Consider the following 20626-nt stretch of genomic DNA (forward strand, 5'->3'; position numbering starts at 1 on the left):
CACACCTACACCTGACTCCATTCTATGTTGTCTCCCCTACGCTACCATCAAGTCCGAGCCAAAACTGAATGGATAGTGTATACTTGGTCTGCCTCAGACCTCAGGGGGAGAGGAGCTAGCCCCTCAGCCTGATGGGGAGAGTGTCAGGGGCAGGAGCCACTGCCAAAATCTAGGGTGGGCATCCAGGTCAGCAGGATATCGGGGCATCGCCAAGCTGACGGCCTACTCCTGGGCAAAGAGGCCCGAGGTCAAAGGGCGGCCCTTCGGGTCAGAGGTTCTTGGGGCACAGAAGGCGAGAGGGCAGAGAGCCGGACGCGCGAGCCCTGGGGATGGACGTACTCTGACTTGAGGAAGCGGGCAGTTCTGATGATACTCTTGGTGGCTTCCACATAGCGATTTTCCCCCATGTGCATCAAGGTGGCCCAGCAGGCCGCGATGATGCCTCCAGGCCGCGACCCTGCTATGCTGGGAGAAGCGTAGATCCCGCCCTGCCAGTCGGGGGCCACGAAGAACTGGTAGCGCCGATACTCCTTGCTGCTGTACATCAGCACCGACGAGCCTTTGGGAGCGTACCCGTACTGGGGAGAGAGCACAAGGGCAGCAAATGAGCCCAGGAAAACAAAGCCGGGGCCCCGCCAGCCCGGGGGCTGCGGAGGCCGCTGCGTCCCAAGCTCTCGTGCCGCCGGGCCAAGGCTCCGTTCAGTAAAGACGCCGGGTACCTCCTGTGGCGTAACGTTCCCTCAGAATTCCGCTGATGACAAAGGTGATCTTTCTTTTTAAGAAAATGTCACTCACATGTAATCAGAATGGAGGGTGATAAAGAGGCCAGGACTTGGAGTCAAAAGTGTCCTGGGTGAGTAAGTCCCAGCCTCTTAGAGACAGACGTGACCCCAGCATCCTCGGCTGTGACATGAAAAGTGGGACTGAACTCTGAGGTTGATCCTTACTAAAAATTACCATAAATTCTCACAAGAAAGCAGGAAAGTATGGGACCAAATGCTGGCAGCAAAAGCTTACAGCTTGTTCCACACACACAGTCCCCTCCTGCCAAGAAGTTGACTTTTTTTGTCTAGTATTTCATCTGTGAAGGAATGATCCTGATCTCAATCTTTGGAGAACAGGAAGGCCACAGAGCAAAAAATCCCATAATCCCTCGTGTCTGGCTGAGAATCCATATGCTTCCAGCCAATCTGCCTCCCTCGTTTGATCCATCCTCTGAGCAGACCCTGACTGGGCGGTGGGAAAGTCTAGAGAAGCTTGTTAGGTGACAAGGAAGCAGCAGGCTGGGATTAAAAATTCACTGTTAAGCGTTCACACATCAAAAAACACGACTTGGCTGTTTAAGTGACATTCCAAAAATGCAGCCGAAGCCATTCAAATGCCAGCAAGGCGGACTGCACCTAATCCCGTCTTTGGCCCCCTTAACCACACTCCCCCAAGGGTCCCCAGTCAGGATATCCATTTCAAACGGGCAGCAAGGGAATTTAACTTCCCAGGGCTGGCAGCCCCCCACTTCTATATCCAGTCCTACCCCCATCATCTCAAGATTTCAGGGACATAAGAAACAGCTTTTTCCTACAAAAAGCATGGAGACACCTTTTATGCTAGAAATCATTTATGATCATAGACTTTATGTCTCAATACTCAATTTATGATCATAGACTTTAGCTCAAGATTCCTACTGTCACAAAAAAGCAAAAACCGGATCAGCAAAGTAATGAATCCTAATTAACTACCTCCAGCCATTCCATTTAACCATGCAAGGAATTCCTTTTGCCTGGACCTACTGCCTTGCTGGGAGCTAAGAACCAAGAGTCAGATTTCCAGAATGGGAGACTGCTCAGAGATACGAAATAATCCAGAATCATATTTGCTTCTAGTCACAACAGACGTCAACTAAGAGTCAAGTGGTATCTTAGCTGACATTTTTCTCTCTCCATCTTGTCTCACCTTGTGAGTGTCTGCTGAGATGCTAGTGACGCCTTTTACCCGGAAATCAAACAGGTGATCCAGTGGATATCCTGCCTTCTGCATGAAGACGATGAGAAAGCCCCCCAAACAGGCATCGACGTGGAGAGGAATTTTATACTTCACAGCCAGCTATACCAAGAGAACAAAGGTACAGGAGAAATCGTTAATGCCTCCAAGACAAATCCAGTGATGGAACACAGCAAGAAAGGTAGGCTCAGCACAAAGTTATTCTGTATTTATGCTTTATGCAAAAAGAAACGAAAATCGGTGATGCTCCCGGGATCTCTCCAGTGTTTCAACAATGGCATGTTATTTAAGAAAACAAAATCTTCCTTTTTATTATACCTCATTCATCCTTTAATTCTATTTAACCACAAAATAATATCTTCAGTAGCTAACTGTTAAAAATATTCGTATTCAATTTTATTTCATTTTCAGTTCCAAATTTCTCTCCCTCTTACCCCATTCATTGAGAAAGCAAGAAAAACAAAACCCCTCACAAATGTGTATAGTCAGGCAAGACAATGGCAAGACAATTTCCTACATTAGCCTTGTCCAAAATATAAATATATACATAAATACATACATATATATATATATGCATGTGTCAGTATACATAAGGATTGTATCGGGCATGTTTCACTCTTGTGTGTATGTGTGTGTGTGTGTGTACATATCTATACATATTATATATACTTCAATCTACACTCTGAGTCCACCAGCTCTGTATCTGGAGGTGGACAAAATGTTTCCTCATGGGATATCTGGAACTGTGGATGGTGATTTTATTGGTCCAAGATACTTCATCCTTGATTTTCTTTTCAATATTGTTGTTACTGTACAAATTGTGCTCCTGATTCTACTCACTTCACTTTATATCAGTTGATACAAGTCTTCCCAAGTTTCTTTGAAACTGCCCTTCCTCATTTCTCCCAGAACAATAGTATTTCCTCACCTTCATATATGAACTTGATCAGTCATTCTCCAATTACATCCTCTCCCTTTCCAATTCTTTTGTCAATACAAAAAAGCTGCTGTGAATATTATTGCATATATGGCTCCAGCATTTTTGTCAACTTTGCCAATTTGATGGGAATTATTTTAATTTGCATTTCTCTGATAATTAGGGATTGGGGCAGTTTTCATATAGCTAATTATAACTTTTCTTTCTTCCTCTGAAAAGTGCCTATTTATATTCTTTGATCAAAATACCAATTGAAAAACAGCTCTAATTCTTATCAGTTTGATTTGGTTCCTTATATATTTGAAAAATGAATTATCAGAGAAACTTGCCCAAAAAAGTCCCCATTTTCCCACTTCTCTTCTAATTTGAGATGCATTGGTTTTATTTGTACAAAAACTTTAATTTTATGTAATCATTTGGTCTCTATCTCATTTGGTCAACAAATCTTGCTCTATTCAGAGATCTGACAAGCAATTTCTCTTCAATATTCCTCTATTTCATAATGTCAGGCTTTATGTATAAATCATGTACTCATTTAGAATTTGGCTTGGTAAACAGTGCAAGATGTTGACCTATACCTAGTTTCTGCCCAGTTGCTTTATAGTTTTCCCAACAATTTTTTGTCAGATAGTGAATTCCTACCCAATGTTTTTTTTTTCCATTATAAATATATATACTCATGGAAAACAAATTTTGACATAAGCCAAGTTTTTTAAAAAGACAAAAAAACAAAAGGAAAAAAATGCATATCTATCTACCCCGAGTCCCTCAGTTTTCTTATCTGCATCCAAATATAGAACTGATAAAAAGAAGTCCAATAGTTTTTTTAAACACTAGAGTTCTGTGTTTATCTGCTTTTGTAAAATAACAATAGCTAATATTTATACAGCATGTATGAGGTACCAGACACTGTGCTGAGCACTTTACAATTATTATAATATTTTAAGGTTAATATCTCTAGTACAATAGGCATGAAGCTGTGGTTGGATCCACAAATTTCTGAACATTGGTCATAGTAAACTCCAGGGCGAGTGGAGGTTAGGGTGGCTTGGTTCAGTCGTCCTGGAATAGCGTCTGCTTTTAACCCTAGAGAAGGGACAGCTCATGCGTGAAGTACATCCTCTGATGAGAGTAACATTCGAATTGAAAGTTCTCTGCTTATGATTTATCTCCCACCCAATTGCCCTACAAATATAGAAATATGTCTGACAAAAAGAATTATCTTGATAGGATAAAAAAATAGGGATGCATATGTAAATATGTCTTGTAACATTAATATTATGTAATAAGTTTTTGTGAAAAAAAATTTAATACTGAGATAGTATATAAATTAAATTTTGCAAAGAATTTTTCAACAAGTGCAGGAAGTAATTTAAAGAGAATATCAGCTTTGGGCGTTGATGGTGGGGTGTAATGCCTTCTTCCTGATGTGTCCTAGGAAGAAGTTGTATCTTCATAGCTGACTTACAAGGCCAGTATTTTGGTTAAATTACTCATTTTAATTAAATAAAATCATTTTATCCTCAAACAATTGTGGGAAGTAAATGAGTTATTATCCCCACTTTATAGATGAGGAAACTGAGGCAAACAGAGGTTAAGTAACTCGCCTAGGAGCCCATAAATGGGATCTATGGCTGGATTTGAACTCGGGTCTACCTGACTCTACACCTATTCTAACCACTGTGCCATCTAACTGCCCACACAGGGATTATTGTGTCCTTAAACTGTTCCAATGATCAACCTCTCTATTTCTTAGCACCAAACTACTCTGACAATTATTGTTATATAAAGTCTAAGATCTTCCATTCAAATTGTTTTTCATTAATTCCTCTAACTTTCTTGACCTTTTGTTCCTCCAGATAAATTGTTATTTTTTTTTAGCTCAAAAAAGTGAAATCCTTTTGGTAGTTTTATCGGTATGGCATTGAGTAAGAAAATATAGTATAGGAAAATGGAGTAGTATTATTTTTACTCTATTGCCTTGGCCTGCCCATGGACAATTATTATTTCAACCAATCATTTTAAGCTACCTTTATTTGTACCGATCAGAGTTCCTCAGTGTTTCTTGGTAGGTAGATCCCGAGACATTAATGCTGGCTGTTGTTATTTTAAATGGGATTTCTCTTTCTATTGCTTCCTGATGGATTTTGTTACTAATATGCAGAAATGCTGATTATTTTGTGGGCTTATTTTATATCCTTAGACTTTGCTGAAGTTGTTAATTTTTTAATTAGTCTTTAAGCTCTCTAGAGTTCTCCAAGGAAAATATCATGTCATCTGCAAAAAGTAATAACTGTTCTCCCTTCGCCTATGCTTATTCCTTCAATTTCTTGCTCCCACCCTATTGCTATAGTCAGCGTTTTCAGTACCATATGGAATCATGGATGATGAAAATGAACAGCCGTGTTTTACTCTTGATCTTATTCAAAAAGGCCTGCAGCTTATTCCCATTACAGATAATACTGACTCTTGGTCTTATATAGATAGTACTCTTCTATTAACGAAAGCGCCATTTGTCCTTACACTTTCTGGGGTGGGGATGGGGTTTAAAAATAGGAAAGCATGCTTAATCTTTTCAAAAACTTTTTTGGGCATCTTTTGATGTGATCATATGATTTTTGTTGTTTTTAATTAATAAGGCCATTTGGGCTTATAGTTTTCCTAATATTGGACCAGCTCTGCATTCTTGGTATAAATCCAACTTAATCACGGTGTAATTTTTTGATATGTTCCAATAATCTCCTTACTAATATTTTATTTAAAAATTTTGCATCACCACTCATTAGGGATATTGGTCTATAGTTTTCTTTTTCTGTTTTTATTCTCTCTGGTTTAGGCATCAAGACCATATCTGTGTCCAGAAGGAATTTAGCAAGAATCTTTTCCTTCTTTTTTCAGTTTATATAATACTGAAATTAGTATATTATAAATGTTCTATAGAATTCACTTGTAAATCCAGCTGGTCCTGGAAGTCTTCTCTTTGGAACTTCATGTATAGCTTATACAACTTCTTTTTCTACAATAGCATTACTTAAATACCCCATTTCCTTTTTTTGTTAATCTGGGAAGTTTTTTTTGTAAATATTCATTTCTATTTTGGTACTTGTCATTGTTTTTAATCTGTTGGTTTTCTCTTTTTTTTTTTTAGTTGCATATCCAAATTCATTGGTCTGTTCTTTTTCTTTGACTGATGAAAAAACCTATTTCTCTAAATTTTCTCCTAAGAGCTCTGGCTGCCTCCCAAATATTTTGGTATGTTATCTTGTTATTTCCATTATCGTTAATGAAATCACTAAATGTTTCTATGATTTGTTCTTTGAGCCACCCATTATTTAGGATTGTTATTTAGTTCCATTTAATTTTTTATCTTTGCTTCAATGTCCCTTTATTGAATGCAATTTTAATTCATTAAAGTTAGTAAAAGCAACACTTAATATTTCTGCATTTGTTTGTTGGATTTTTATGCCTTAGTACATTGTTATTTTTGTGAAGGTGTCATGCACACTGATAAATAGGTTGCCTATTTTCTACTGCCATTAGATTTTTTCCAGAGGTCTATTATGACTAGCTTTTCTGAAATTCTATTCAGGTCCTTCAATTTTTGTTATTTCATGGATAGATTTACCTAGGCCTGAGAGGGGTGAATTATCTATTTGTCCCTGTAATTTTTCCTTTAAAAATTCAGATGCTGTGTTAGTTGATAAATTATGTTTAATACTGATATTCATTCATTGTTTATGATGCCTTTCAGAAAAATGTTATTCATCTCTTTTAAGTCTATTCTGCTGTTGCTTAATTGGAAATCATGTTTGCTAGCTTGCTTCTTAAGTTTTTTACTTTTTTACTGTACCAGCAACTTTTTGCACCAGCTCCTTTTTTTCACTCTTTGTATATCTTTCTTATTCAAGTGTGTTTCTTGTAAGCAACATATTTAGAGATTTTGGTTTCTAACCTGTTCTTCATTAATTCACAATTATGGTTGTTAATTATGCATTTCCCTCCTTCCTATTCTCTTTTCCTTCTATTTCTCACCTACTCTTAAAGAGTTCATTTTGCTTCTGACAAACTATTCTAATCTACCTTCTCTGTTGTCCCTCTTTCCTTAATCCCCCTCCTTCCTGTTTCCCAGTTGAACAAAACACATTTGTATATCCAACTCTGTGTTTATGTATTTTCTTCTGGTTTTTAACTTGTTCAAATGAGAATGAAGTTCAAATGTTCCCCTATTCAACTCCCTCTTCCTTGCTGACCAGACTTCTGCTTAAAGACCCATTTTTGTGGTCTAATTTTCCCCATTCTTCCTTTCCCTACTACTCCCTCTTCTCCCACTATCCTCCTCTTCCCTCATCCTTTCTATTCCTTTTAATAGCAATAAAACTAAAAGAATTACTCCTAGGTCCTCTAATAAAAATCCCTCTGTGATGAGAATAGTTCTGAGGGACTACATGTATCGTGCCCCCGTATTAGAATAAACAGCTTAACTCTGTTTAGACTCTTATGATTATTCATTCATGCTTATTTTATGCTTCGAGATTTATATCAAATTTTCTACTCCATTCTACTTTTGTTTTTATTGAGAACATTTTGAAATCATCTATTTTATTAACAATCCATTTTTCCCAACTATAAAATTATACCAAGAATAATTCTTGGTTATAAGACTATTCTTTGCTTTCTAAAATATCATGTTCTAATCTCTCCACTCCTTCATAGTGGCAGCTACTAAATCTTAAGTGATCTTAACTGTGGCTTCTCATTATTTAAGTTTGCTGTTTGCTTGTAATATTCCTGGATGTTTTAATTTGGGGGTTTCTTTAAGGAAGTAACTGATATAGTCTTTCAATTTCTACTTTGCCCACTGTTTCAAATAGTCTAATAATTCCTTTTCTTTCCTTTTTTTTTTTTTGTTGGTGCGGAGGGGCAGGGGGGCGGGGAGAAGAAACACAAATCAATTGGGGCTAAGTTACTCAACCAGGATCACAAAGCTATAAGTGTTAAGTGTCTGAGGCCAAATTTCTGACTCCAGGGCTGGTGTTCTATCTACTGTGCCATCTAGCTGCCCCCAATCTAATAATTCCTAAATTAGCTCTGCTTAATCTTTTTTCCAGGTCTATTGTTTTTGTTATGAAAAAATCTAACAGTTTCTTCTATTTTGTGTTATTTAACTTTGTTTTAATATTTCTAGATGTTTTATGTAGTCATCAGCTTCTTTTAATTTTTAAGGATTTGCTTCCTTGAGTATGTGCTACTTTTTTTCAAGCTAATAATTCCCTTTTTATACCTTTCTTTAATATCTCTCATTTCTTTTCCCATTTTTTCCTCCGCCACTCTCATTTAGTTTTGTAAATTATTTTTAGTTCTTTAAAAACAAAAGAACCTCATGCTTTAACTCTTCTAGGAATGCTGATTGGACTTGTGTCTAAGTTGGATTTTTCTTTGAGGCTTTGTTGTAATTGCTTTGGATTCATTCTTCTGCATTTCCACCTTGAGATTCCCACCATCATAGCTCTCCCTGCTGGAAATCTTTCTGCTTCCTCTCTCTTCCTGCCTGAGCTTCTTGACTTTGGACTTCTGCACTTTTAGGGAAATGTCTGATCTGAGATTCTGTCCTCTCCCGTCTCTTGCTTTCACACTCAGACTGGGGCGGGGGTGCAGGGGACTCTGCTCTCCGCCTCTGGGCTTTGCCAGTTCCTACCCCAGGGCTGGCAACGTCAGCTTGTCCTAGTCGGGAGTTTCCAGGCACTGCGGCTGGACTCGGCCATTAGTCCCCGGGCAGCTCTGCAGGTGCAGAGAGAGTGAGTCTGGACTCCTGCCCCGGCCGCTCCCCCCACTCCTCCGTTCTCGGCTGGAGGCCAGCTCTGAGCCCTTGGCTTCAGAACAAGGCACACGGGAGTCAGCCCCTGTGCTGTGAGGCCCTGTCCCAGGCCCTCTCTATCTGTCTAAGCCACCCTGAGACAGAACAATGGCTCCCTGTGGCTCTTCCCCAGACTTCCCAATGGGAGATCAGAACCCAGCTTCGTTCTTTCCTTATCTGGGCGGGAAGGTTCAGGGAGGGAGCCAGGCTAGACTTCTTCCTGATACTCCACCCACCAGAAGCCAAATCCAACACAATACTTAATTAAAACAGCAAAATACAAGCCTGTCCTTGGTACGTTTATGGCAGGAATAGAGCGGCTCTGGCTCGGCCTGGAACTAAAGGTCTCGCCACCTTAGCCAGCGAGGAAGAGGGGACGCTTTGTGTGACCAGGATGGAACCCCTCACCCGCCCACCTTTCCCAAAAGGCGGCCAGGCCCCCTCCCCACCAGGGGCTTTCTAGAATGTAAATCCAGCTCCCCAGAGGCCATGTCCCTCTGGTACTGGCTCAATCCTTTTCTCCGTCATGTCCAACCAAGGTGACTTCAGTCCCCCTGAAGACCCTCCACGTCACTTCTAACAGTCCCCCACTCCCACCATACCTTGGCCACCTCAGGTACAGGATCTATCACGCCGTGGGGAAACTGAGGCACCGAGCAGACAAGCATTGCAGTATTGCTGGAAATGGATCTTCTCATTGCCTGGAAGTTTGAGGAGAAGCAGGGAAGGTGAGCAGACCTACCCGAGGGCCAAAGGCTCCAGAGCCCCCCACTCCTGCTCCTACTCTCTGCCCTCAACTGCTGCTCCCCTTCCTGGAGGAGAGTGTGTCGGCTGGTGGGCAGATGTCTCAGGCAGCCCTCCCCCTGCTGCCCTCCGAATCCTGGGCCTGAGACCGGCAGCCCCGGCTCTGCGCTCCCCACTAAGAATTCCCTCCATGAGGAGACACATCTGAGTCCGTGAGGTGGTTTCACAGCTATGATCACTGAAAAATAATATGGAGGGTCTATTTGGACAGGGAGAGGGCAGAGAACTGGACCTGAATCCAAGCCAGCCCGGGTCACAAGGACCTGAACCCAGGTCCTTGAGGACGCTATCCCTCATAACCCACCACTTCTCATTTGCGTGTGACAGTGAATAAAATGAGCCACATGGATGCGATACAAGGCAAGATGGAAGCAAAGAGCTCTGACAAGGACACTTACCTTGACATTCACCTCCATATTCTTATTCAATGGAACACGGACCAGCTTCATCCCAAAATAATGGGCCGCCTTCTCAAAGGCGGCATGGACGCTGACGGGGGCCACACTGAAAGGCAGAAGGAAATGTTTAGAACTGGATGGGACCTCAGAGGTCAAGGTCAAACCCTTCATTTTCAGATGAAGCAACTGAGGCCCAGGAAGGATCAAGGATTTGCCCAGAGGAACACAACTAATAAAGGTTTGAGGCAGGATGAAACACCCAGGTTTTCTTGGTTCTAAGTCCAGAACTCTATTCTCTACATTGAAGGGGACAAGAAAAATTAGATCAATGCAAAGCAAAGGGAAGAGAGTGAACTGACAAACAGAACTAATGACCATCTTAAACAATTAGAAGTCAGTCTATTTTTCTTTTTAAATCCCCTTCCTCATTATTCTGGAAATAACACTCTAGTGACAGTGTTAAAAGAACTAAAAAGTAAACCCATCATGGCTGATCCATGAACCAAAGTCTAATAAAAATTGAAATGAGAAATTAGTCTCCTTTTGGTTAATATTTTTTCAGCCAAATGGGATCAATTTCAAACAGTATTAACAGAGGAAACCAGTCAAGTTCAGGTCTTTTTCAAACTTATCTGAATTAATTCTCATTATCTTCTATCTTAGAAATAACCATGAGTTTCCCTTAGGACAAGCCACCAAGCTGTGACTCTGAGGCATCCAAGGCCAAAAGATGCACACACACCCAATGAAGGGAAGGGACAGCACCAACTGATGCTCAAGTACCACTGGTGAGGGGGGAATCATGGTAACTGGTCCTGCTTCAGATACTAGCAAGTGGGGAAAAATAAATGCTAAAAAGGGTCAATCCACTGGGTGGCAGCAGGTCAAAGCTCTAAGAAAGGCCAGAGACAAAAGGATGGATTGTTGTGGAGTAAACCAGGGCCACTTGTCCTAAGGCAAAACAAGAAGAAAAAAAAGCTCTCCTCAAAGAACTGAAAGCTTATAATCAAACAAGAAATCAAACTTCCCAAAAACTCCTCTTGCCATTTTACGGGTGAGATCTAGACCCATAAGAGCCTCGGGTATAGACAACATGGCAAGGAACTCTAAAGAATATTAGATCGGGTTCCTGGCTGGCCTGCTCCTGCTGGAGGATGAGAATGGCCCCGGGTACCAGAAGAGCTCACTGGGCCTACTCAGGGGTTCTCGCCACCTGGCACCCTAGCAGGGGAAACATATCAAGGCTGGGAAGCAAATACATACATTTCTGGATATTTGATGCCCTTTTCATAAGCTAGGTCTCGATAGGCTTTGCAGGCCATCAGGATGCTCTCTGTCCCCCCTGAAGTCACCTAAAAGGAAGAGGAGACATTAGCTGGAGAGGCCACTGAAAGGAGCTTCCAGAACGCATTGGCTGTTCTGCCCTGTGGAACTGGCAAGTTTTTATCAGCCAAAGATAACCTTCCCACAAGATGCAAAAGCCACTGAGATGCCAATTCTTACTTTTGTTTTTCAATAGCTTGGACCTGCCTGAAAATATTCTCTTTCTTCTCATATGGAGGCTAGAAGTGACCAATAAATCAAACCCAAATCCAGTCATGTAGCCACATCCCCCATTGAGCAGAAAGAATATTGGACTGAAGGGATCAGGAGCTCTGGGTTAAAAACCTGGCTCATGTGAGCACCAGCTCTGTGCCCAGGGCCAATCACTCTGATGTGCCCCTCTCTTGAGCCATTTCCTCATCTGTAAAATATGGCGAATACCTGCAACAAATATTCCACGGGGTGCTGCAAATAAAGTTTTATAGCTGTTAAATGGCAACAAGAAAGTGGATCATTATCCTAAAGACACACCTGTACAGACTATGTACTTGTGTGGATGCAAGCATGTATTTACAAATGTATGAATCATGACATGCTACAGTGGAAACCAACCTATCTCACCTATTGAGAAAAAAAGAAGATCCTGCTAAAATAAAAAAAAAAGTAGGAAACTCTTAGTAACTTCTGATAAATATTAAGAAAAATGACCTCAGAGGCCAGTGTTCCAGATGACACAGAATGCCCAGCTTGAGTTGAAGTGAGAGAAGGGACTACAGAAGTAGTGCCCACTGGGTCAGGAAAGGGTTTCTATATCCTCTTAATCTAAAACAGGAACCATACGAGTCATGGTAATGAAGGACCCTAAATATTTCTCTGTAATTTTGCCATAAATAGACTAGAGAGAACTTGACTCGGAGCTTATTTCAAGAATTCCCTGGATTCCAGCCAGTACTGCCAGCCAACCATTCCAAAGAAATGACTCTCTAACCTAAAGGTAAAGAGATTCCTTGATCTTCAATGGAGCAGTGCCGATAGAAAGTTCATAAACATGAGCCCTCTGCTGCCAGGGCCCCAAAGTGAAACCCCAATCTATTTAGCAGATATTTGGGGGATATACAATTTCTAAGCATACTTTTTTTTTCAGATCATGTCAAACATGCACAGATGATATGTCTTATCCATGTGTTACACAACATATGTTAACAGAAACAACTTCTTTTATGCATTGATGGAAAACTCGGCACCCTCGGCTTCAGTGAGATTGGGGTAATTGGTAGATCTGACTGGATTCCAAAGAAGGTAACTCTACCAAGAAAGGACCTCTCAGCTCCCAAGCTGCCGGGGCAAAGGGCTATTCTGAAGGCCTTCCAGAGAGAAACTAGCCACTGGTACTTGGAAAGTCCTTGTAAGACATGTGGCTCTCCTACCCTTAACTAGGAGAGTGGAACTAACTAGGAGAGTTCCCTTGACCACCTACATCAAAAGAAAACAAAGTATTTGCAAATGGAGTCAGAGATAAGTCCCCAAGTCCTATGGCAAGGCCCCAGGGTATGTAGCCTGTGGTCAGGTGGAATCTCAGAATGTCATTCCAGGAGTCAGTTCTGAAGAAACAAGAGGATGAGTGAATCACCAGCCCCTTCTCTACCTCCTCCAATTCAATCTTTGTACAAAGGTCTGGACCGTGAGCTAAGCAAAACCACTTCCCCAAATCACTAGTCACCAGAATCACATGTCCAACCTGGTCCTATAAAAAGAAAACTCGAAACTAGGATCTCAAATCGGCACGTGTGCCCTGAGATAAACTCCTCCCGTAGCACTGACGTAACACCGAGGCAGGATGAAACATGTCTGGGTTTGCAATGAATCTTGAAGAGCCTCCACGAGGCAGAAGTGAGGGAAGGCATTCCAGGCACTGGGAGCAGCCGGGGGAAAGTGGAGATGGGAGACAGAATGTCCAGTGGAAGGGAAAGCAAGAAGGCTCACTGAGTCATCCTCTGGGATGTAAGAAAGTCAATAATGTGTGAGCAGCAGGCAAGGAGGAAAAAGAAGGAGACAGTCAGATAGGAAGAGAACAAGGAGAGAGAATCATCCTAAATGAGCAATGAACACAGGGAAGAAACCATCACAGAGGAAAGGGAAGCCACAAAACCCAAGTTTGGGTTTAATCATAATATACACATAAACAGTTTAATAACTCATAATCCTGGAGAGAGCACGTTCAGTGGACTGGAGAGATCAGCACCAGAATACATAAGGAGGCGAGAACCAGGAAGAAACCAAGAGATAGGGAGACAGAAGATGAGAAAGGAATATGACTGATGAGACAATCTCCAGAATTAAGCAGAGAGAGGAGCTAGCTGGGCGGAGAAGGAAGGAATGGGACAAAAGAGCAGAGGAGAAGACTTCTAGGAAAAAGGCTATTGAGTAGTTGGGGGAATCTATTTAGAAATCTGATGTAAAAACAAAGACAAAATTTAAAAAATAAAGAGATTAGGGTAAAAGAGGGAGCTGATAGTGGGTATTTTCAATTCCTGAGTGAGGTAAGAAGCAAGACCATCTGCTGAAAGAGAAAAACGCAAAAGCAACTATGGGGACTCAATAAAAGAAAGTTTAGAAGCACCAATGCAGAGAGCTCAAGAGTGAATCAATTAGTGATTAAGAAAGGGAATTCTGTGTAACAGTAAGTGTCCCACTGAGGCTGGAGAACACAACGCCCCATCCTCACTGCTAATCATCTGCTCTTCCATGCATCAGAGCAGTTCTCAGAGCCTCTTTTCTCCCTGATACTGTAAGGGCCTCTTAATCAATCCTCATCCCCTTTCTTCATGCTGATTATGACTATTTGGCTCCACCGGAACATTCTGGCCCTGAGTACTCTGAATCAAAAATTATAATTTCCCAAGGGTCTCTGGGACGCCAACTAGGCTGGCTGTTTTTTGGACCAGGCTAAATCTCCAATTGGACGTTACCTCAGTCAAGCTGACAACCAGTTAAAGACCTTGGTTTAAAAGGCCACGGCCTCCCACTCCACCTGGAGCTGTCCCCATTTGTCCTAATCTGTAGGTCCCCAGACCCGGTGGCTCCAGAGGACAAAGTAAGGCTGCCCTCAGCTAAGTCCACCTCACTTGCATGTCACCGCATCCCCCTCCCCATTGTGGACAAACTGACACTGACACAAAGTGAGTCCAGACAGGCCGAATGACTCCTCTAGTCACTGACCATGGCGTTCCCCAAAAGGCTCATCCTATGGAGGGAAGGAGAGACAGGTGAGAGGGGACCAGGAAGGCGCCAAGAGGCCGGGAGAGGGAGATGAGAAGGGGCCCAGATGGGACAAGGGGAGCTGCTGTGAAAGGCGGCAAGCTCGGAGGGAAGAACCCTGGCCACGCGTGTCTCATCGCCCCCACGATTGCGGGTTTTCAGAATCAGGAATCCCCCACAGAAGCTTCTCCAGCCTGGGTCGGGACGGACTGCACAACTGAGTGCACTGTTAGGGTAAAGGTCATCACTCATTCAAAGCCAACCCCCTCCCATGTCTCCCCCCTCCCCAGCTACAAACCAGCACAAAATGCAGACGCACACAATTCCAGCTGGTCACTTCACTCTGAAGTATTAGGAGGGGAAAGAGCCCCACCTACAAAACTGCCTGGCTCATCTACAAGCACTGCTAATGTTATTTTCCTCTGGTTACAAGGAAAAAAACAAAACACTGGAACCAATAGTCTCAAATATAAAATCCGCATGTGTCATCTGGTCCCTGGATCGCCTCAGTACAAAAGTCTAAAGGGCCAGTCTTGTTTTGCTATCTAATCCGAAACATCTTTTCTTCTTGACTGATTCCCAACAGCGTGGTTGTCCACGGCTGGCAGGTCCCAAACACTGGCAAGGGAATTTAAAACAAGTGCGTTCAGAAATTCCCACCACTAGGTACAACTAGTTCTTAAGCTCTTAAAAGAGAAACTGCACCCTGCCAGCTGGGAGGAAGGAGCCCCCGCTTTAGAAGTGAGGCCCACATGCACATCAACAGGTCCCTACAAGCTCATTTGGTCTGATGATGAGCCATGTGCTTATCAGAGAAATCAAGTGAAGTACCAGCAGCGATTACTGGCCCCAGACACAATACTACATGAAATGATAGTTCATTTCCTACCACTGTAACCTAAAAGAAGATTCAAAAAATAAGCAGCAGCACTCCTGAAAAATGGGAAATGAAAGAAAATACACTAAAGCTGCCGGCAATCATTTCCTAAAAACACAGAATTGGAGAATTGGAGCCAGAAAAGAGCTGACAAGTCTTTAGAGAATTAAACCCATTTAATCATAACCAGGAAGCCAAGAGTCTAGAAACTACTTCATCCAGTAAATACTCTTCCCTGACCCAGCAAAGACATGACAACCAAAGGCAACACAATTTAGAAGAGAAAATCATTTTAAAATCAGCTGAAGAAGGAAGATGATTAAAAATTATTTATATTAGCAGCTTATAAAATAATGAGAAACAGTAGAGGGGAAAATAAGTTTATAAGAAAACATGGCAAGAAACCCAATGATCTTGAGAATATATTTAAGGATGAAATGAGTAGACCAGGAAATAAATGAAAAATGAAAAATACCTGTGACATTGCTATGAAAAGTTATTTTCTCCCACAAGGATAGTGGAGTCACCATCTTTGTACTGTTTTATGGTATGAGGAAGTAGGAGGAACACTCAAGACAGGAAGGACAGTGGGACCAGACCAAACGGACACAAAGATTCGGGCTTGAGGCCGAAGTCATGTCCTTATGCCAAAGGAGTAATTGGGAGAAAGATGATAAACTCTTGAGGAAAAAACATGGATATTAATATTCCTGAGAAAAAGGGCACAGAAACACATCAACCCTACTTACTCATCTCTAGAAAATCCTCATGAAAATAAGGAGGGAGAATCTCTGTGGCCAAAGAACTAAAGAGTCACCCCCAGAGCAATGGAACATAGGGAGGCTGGCGTGAGAAAGCTGCAGGAGGTCCCTGAGAAGGCGGGTGGCCCAGGGTCTTGGTTCGGAGGGCATGGGCGAGTTTTGGAGGAGGGGGCCAGGATAGGCCGTAATCTGCACCCCTAGAGATGGAGCTTTTACACACACTCTGCTTCAACTGACAATTTTCTACTCAGTGACTCCCACTTTATTCAAAACTCTTACAGGTTTTAAGTAACCCACCAGGCTTGTCTCAGTTTCTCTAGCTGAACAAAAAAAAAAAAAAAAAAAAAACCAATACTCCTTCAATTTATCTCTAGACTATACCTTAAATTCTTCAAATGATCCCTATGATCCCTAGATGCAAGAAGGAGTCAAGAGAAATTTCCTTTTATTTTTTCTCCCACAAACATTATTTACCTAGAGAGGCAGCTAGGTGGAGTGGAAAGGAACCAAGAAGACCCAAGTTTAAGTGTGGCATCAGATACTTACTAGCTGTAAGACCCTCAAAGTCAGTTAACCTCAATTTCCTCAACTATAAAAGGGGAATAAGAGCACTTACTTCCCAGGATTGTTGTGAAATAATATTAAATAGCTCAGTGCCTGAGGCATAGTAAGCACTTAATAAATGCTCACTTCCTTCCTTCCTACAGCATATGTGAGTGTCTATATAGTATCATATTCCTCTGAATAATAATAATAAATCTGAATACAGAATGTTCATAGTTCCAACCCTATAAAGTGGACAAAATTCTTGTTTGTGTTCCTAAAATAAAGTCTTTGGAAAACGTGCGTATCTTCATTACTGACAATCATCACTAAGGTACAGTTCTAGCAGCTTTATGGACAGACATTTCAACATGACAAAACTTGTGTTTGCTGGGAGGTAAAAGAGAGGCAGGGACTGCTAATCCAATCCACATAAATCTAAGCCTGAAATGTCCTCTCATATCCAATTCATGCAGTTTAAAGTTAGACCAAAAAAACAGCAATAACCAAAGCAATCTGGAAAATTCAATTCAATAAACATTAAGCTCCTAACTAGGTACCAGGCCCATCCCCAGGCATTGGAAACACAATGAAGCAGAAGACAGTCCCTGCCCTCAAAGAGCTTACAGGGCAAGACAGCCCACAACGGGAAACTGGAAAATGGTGGGGCTGAAGGGGCAGAGGAGACCAGGAGAAACCTGCTGGAAGTCAAGCAGAGACACAAACATCCAGCCCTCTAGGCAGAAAAGCCCTGGGAGAAGCTTAGCGTACCCTCCATTCCTGCAGAGAGGAGAGGAGCAGATGGAGAGACCAAGCTAAACCACCAATTCTGAGGAAGGTCCTCACTTCTCCCAGGACTCCCCCCGAACAGAAAGCCCAGAGAATGGTTTCTCCTTACCCCGTGGTAGTAGGGCTGGGGGAGAATGGTAAAGAAGGTTTCCGTTTCCCCCCAAACACAATCACTGGTTTGGAAGCATTCTTCTAAGCTCAGAAATTCATGCTATCACACTAAGACCAAAGTCATGAATAAATTCCTCATAAAAAAGCTTTTAGCCTGGAATGTTTGTTCTTTTCATAAAAAAAAAAAAAAAAACACCTATATGTCGTTTTTTAAAAGTCAGATTTTAAAAAATCATTTTTAAGGAAAAAAATTAAAGTCCTAAGGCTGGATTTAAAAAAAAAAATGATGAACTGGAATGTATACAATACGATCCAACATGTTTTTATTTCTCAAATGTCTCCCAGGGACAAAATACTGTGTCAGGAGCTGGAAATAACAAGAAAAAAAAAACCCTGCCTTCAAGAAGCTTACTCTACCTTTGAATAACCTGGGGGCTCTGACAAGAAATTCACGGCTTCACTCTTTTGTCTCCAGGACAGCAGGAACCCGGGAAGATAATGGCATTCCCTCAAAAATTAAACATTCAGTGTGGATGCTTAGAAAGGTCTTGGGGAGGCTCACTGGGCATTTTCCTACTCAGGGTTCTGAACTGGATCATCTGGAAGGGGCATGGTCTCACCAGCTTTGGCTCCCAGCAGCCAGCATCACTGGAAAGAAGGGGGGTCTTGAGGCTTCCAAAAGGCCCTCCTCATCCCAGCTGAAAAGGGAGGCAGGAAAACATCAGAGAGAATTAGAGTACACGGCCAGATCCACAAAGTTGGTGAGCCAGCCACAAGTCCGTCTCCAGTCTCCCGATCTCAAGGGCAGCCCACTCTCCACGCTGCTTCAGCCCAGAGACGGGGCAGCCACGCAATGCTCCCCTCTCAGGGTGAGGGATAGATACCTTGCCCTCCACCCCTAACACCAAAGTAACTTCTCTGAGCAAATCCTAAAAGAAATCTAGGCTAGCCTTGGACACCAAGTCAAGAGGGGTAGTTACTTACGCTGCCACAAGCCTCTGGTCCACCATTAAAGAGGGTGCAAGCTATCCTCACAATCTCTGCCTCCATCTTCCGAATCCCTGGAAAGACATCTGGGTGCAATGGGTTGCTCCATGCAAAGTCTCCATAAACCTGTAAAGAAATGCAACTCAGCACAAAAGGCAAAGGGGACCATTTCTGGAAGGATGCTGATCCCGTCTCAGAATGGCCAGGCAGGCCTGAGCATCCATTTGGTTCCACGAGGCTCCCAAGGTACTGTTCAAAGAAGGGAAATTCATCCTGAAGAATCTGTTTTCCAACTTGTACAAAATAGAATCTGAGGAAAATGTAGCTGGGCTTTCACACTCTTTCAGTCTTCTTCAAACCACTCACTTTCAAGCTCACCAGCAACACCAAAGCATGCCCCTCCACTCCCTAATATCCATCGATGCCGTCATATAATTACCCCCTTCTTCCTTTCTAAGGTACCGATCGCTAACTTGATCACTGCTGACCCCGACAAAGACTCCTCAGGATTCAGGAGCTCAGTATTGAATGTTTCCCAATTCTGTTCTCCTTGAAATGGGATACGTGGCCCACAACATTTGCTGTGTTAGTATCTCCCCTGACGTAGACATCATTTACCTTCACAAGAAGCTCAGTGAGTTTTTCATCATCACTGTACACTGTCCCAGAGACTTTCCCTTCTTCCCAGTGCGAATTTCCTGAAAGAACAAGCCCCCAGCCACAAGTCAGTGTCATTGGGCGCCTCATCAAGCATTTATATAACACATAAGGGAAGCGGGTTTGATTCCAATAAAAGCAGGGGAGGAAAAAAAACCATCCCGGAAGAGACCTAGCCTAGTATGAGGAAAGAACAGCTGTGACCTGAATGGCAGGTTGCACCGAATTGAAACATGAACTAATTCAACAGAAAACCATCAATCAATTGGCGTTAATCAAGCACTTATGGGCCAGGCCAAGGGCCACGCGCTACGACACAAGAGCAGAAATGGTCCCTGCCCTCAAGGAGCTGGAGCTCTGACGAAGACAGCAAAACACACACACACAAGCGCTACTAAGCACACGCTGCGGCTGTACAAGGGCCGAGGAAGTCCAAAGGCAGACACGAGGAGGGGGCGTTGTGAGCACTGGGGCCCGAGGACAAAGGCACGGAGACAGGAGACAGAATGTCCGGTCCAGGAAACAGCAGGCCGAGCAGGAGCTGTGGTTCCCAGAAGGGGAGGGGGCCAGGGAAGGAGCCAGGCTGGAAAGAGCATTGGCAGTCAAACAGAAGGGTTTTTGATCCTCAAGGCAAAAGAGAATCCCTGGGATTTACAGGGGGAGGTGACTCAGGAAAGTCCCTTTGGAAGCTGTGGGCAGGGGGACTCCAGCCTTAACCAAGATGGTGGCCGTGTGAACGATGCCGTGAAAGCCGGTGAGGAGGTGTGGTGTCTGACCGGGTGTGGGAGGGGGTCGGAGCAAAGATCAAGGGCAACTGTGAGGCTGTGAGCTGGGTGGGTGCCAGGAGGGTGGTGCCCTCAACAGCCACAGGGAACCCAAGGGGGCTGATTGGGTGGGATAGTGACGGGTTCCGTTTTGGATATTTGGGGTTTGAAACGTCCAAGAGGCAGCCAGATGGGACAATGGAGCCCACGGGAGCTGACGAGATCACCAAGAGAAAGACAAAAAGAGGCAAGAGGGCCAGAACAGGGCCTGAGTATATGGTGGGCATGGCAGAGAAGTGGGCCACGAGACAGAAGTGTCCAGAAGAACTAGAAGAGCAGGTATCCAGGAGAAGTTAGTCAGCAGTTTCGAGGCCACAGAAAGGCCAAGGAAGAGTAAAGGCTGAGACGAGGCCATTCAACTCGACATGGAGGAAATCCCTGGAAGCGTTGGAGAGCAGGGTGGGGGGTTGTCTAAGATCGGACTCCCCCTGAACAGGCTGGGAGCCCCGGCTACCTACGTGGGCCAGTTCCAACCATTAACAGTCTCACAGCACATCCAGAAACA

The 20626-nt window shown here is 43.1% G+C and overlaps 1 protein-coding gene across 2 annotated transcripts in view; it reads right to left on the reverse strand.

Moving 5' to 3' along the window:
- The window catches only part of SGPL1 (sphingosine-1-phosphate lyase 1), a 71633-nt gene that overhangs the window by 4577 nt on the left and 46430 nt on the right, over positions 1–20626 (reverse strand). For both annotated transcript variants that reach the window (XM_031956557.1, XM_012547505.3), the window contains 7 exons: positions 19259–19338; positions 18638–18766; positions 11255–11343; positions 9992–10097; positions 9392–9490; positions 1951–2100; positions 340–578 (listed from right to left, as the gene is read on the reverse strand). In XM_031956557.1, the coding sequence (XP_031812417.1) occupies positions 340–578; positions 1951–2100; positions 9392–9490; positions 9992–10097; positions 11255–11343; positions 18638–18766; positions 19259–19338 (892 nt within the window). The remainder of the gene's footprint in view (positions 1–339; positions 579–1950; positions 2101–9391; positions 9491–9991; positions 10098–11254; positions 11344–18637; positions 18767–19258; positions 19339–20626) is intronic.

The sequence above is a fragment of the Sarcophilus harrisii genome, chromosome 2 (genome assembly GCF_902635505.1).
Source record: "Sarcophilus harrisii chromosome 2, mSarHar1.11, whole genome shotgun sequence".
Classification (NCBI taxonomy): domain Eukaryota; kingdom Metazoa; phylum Chordata; class Mammalia; order Dasyuromorphia; family Dasyuridae; genus Sarcophilus; species Sarcophilus harrisii.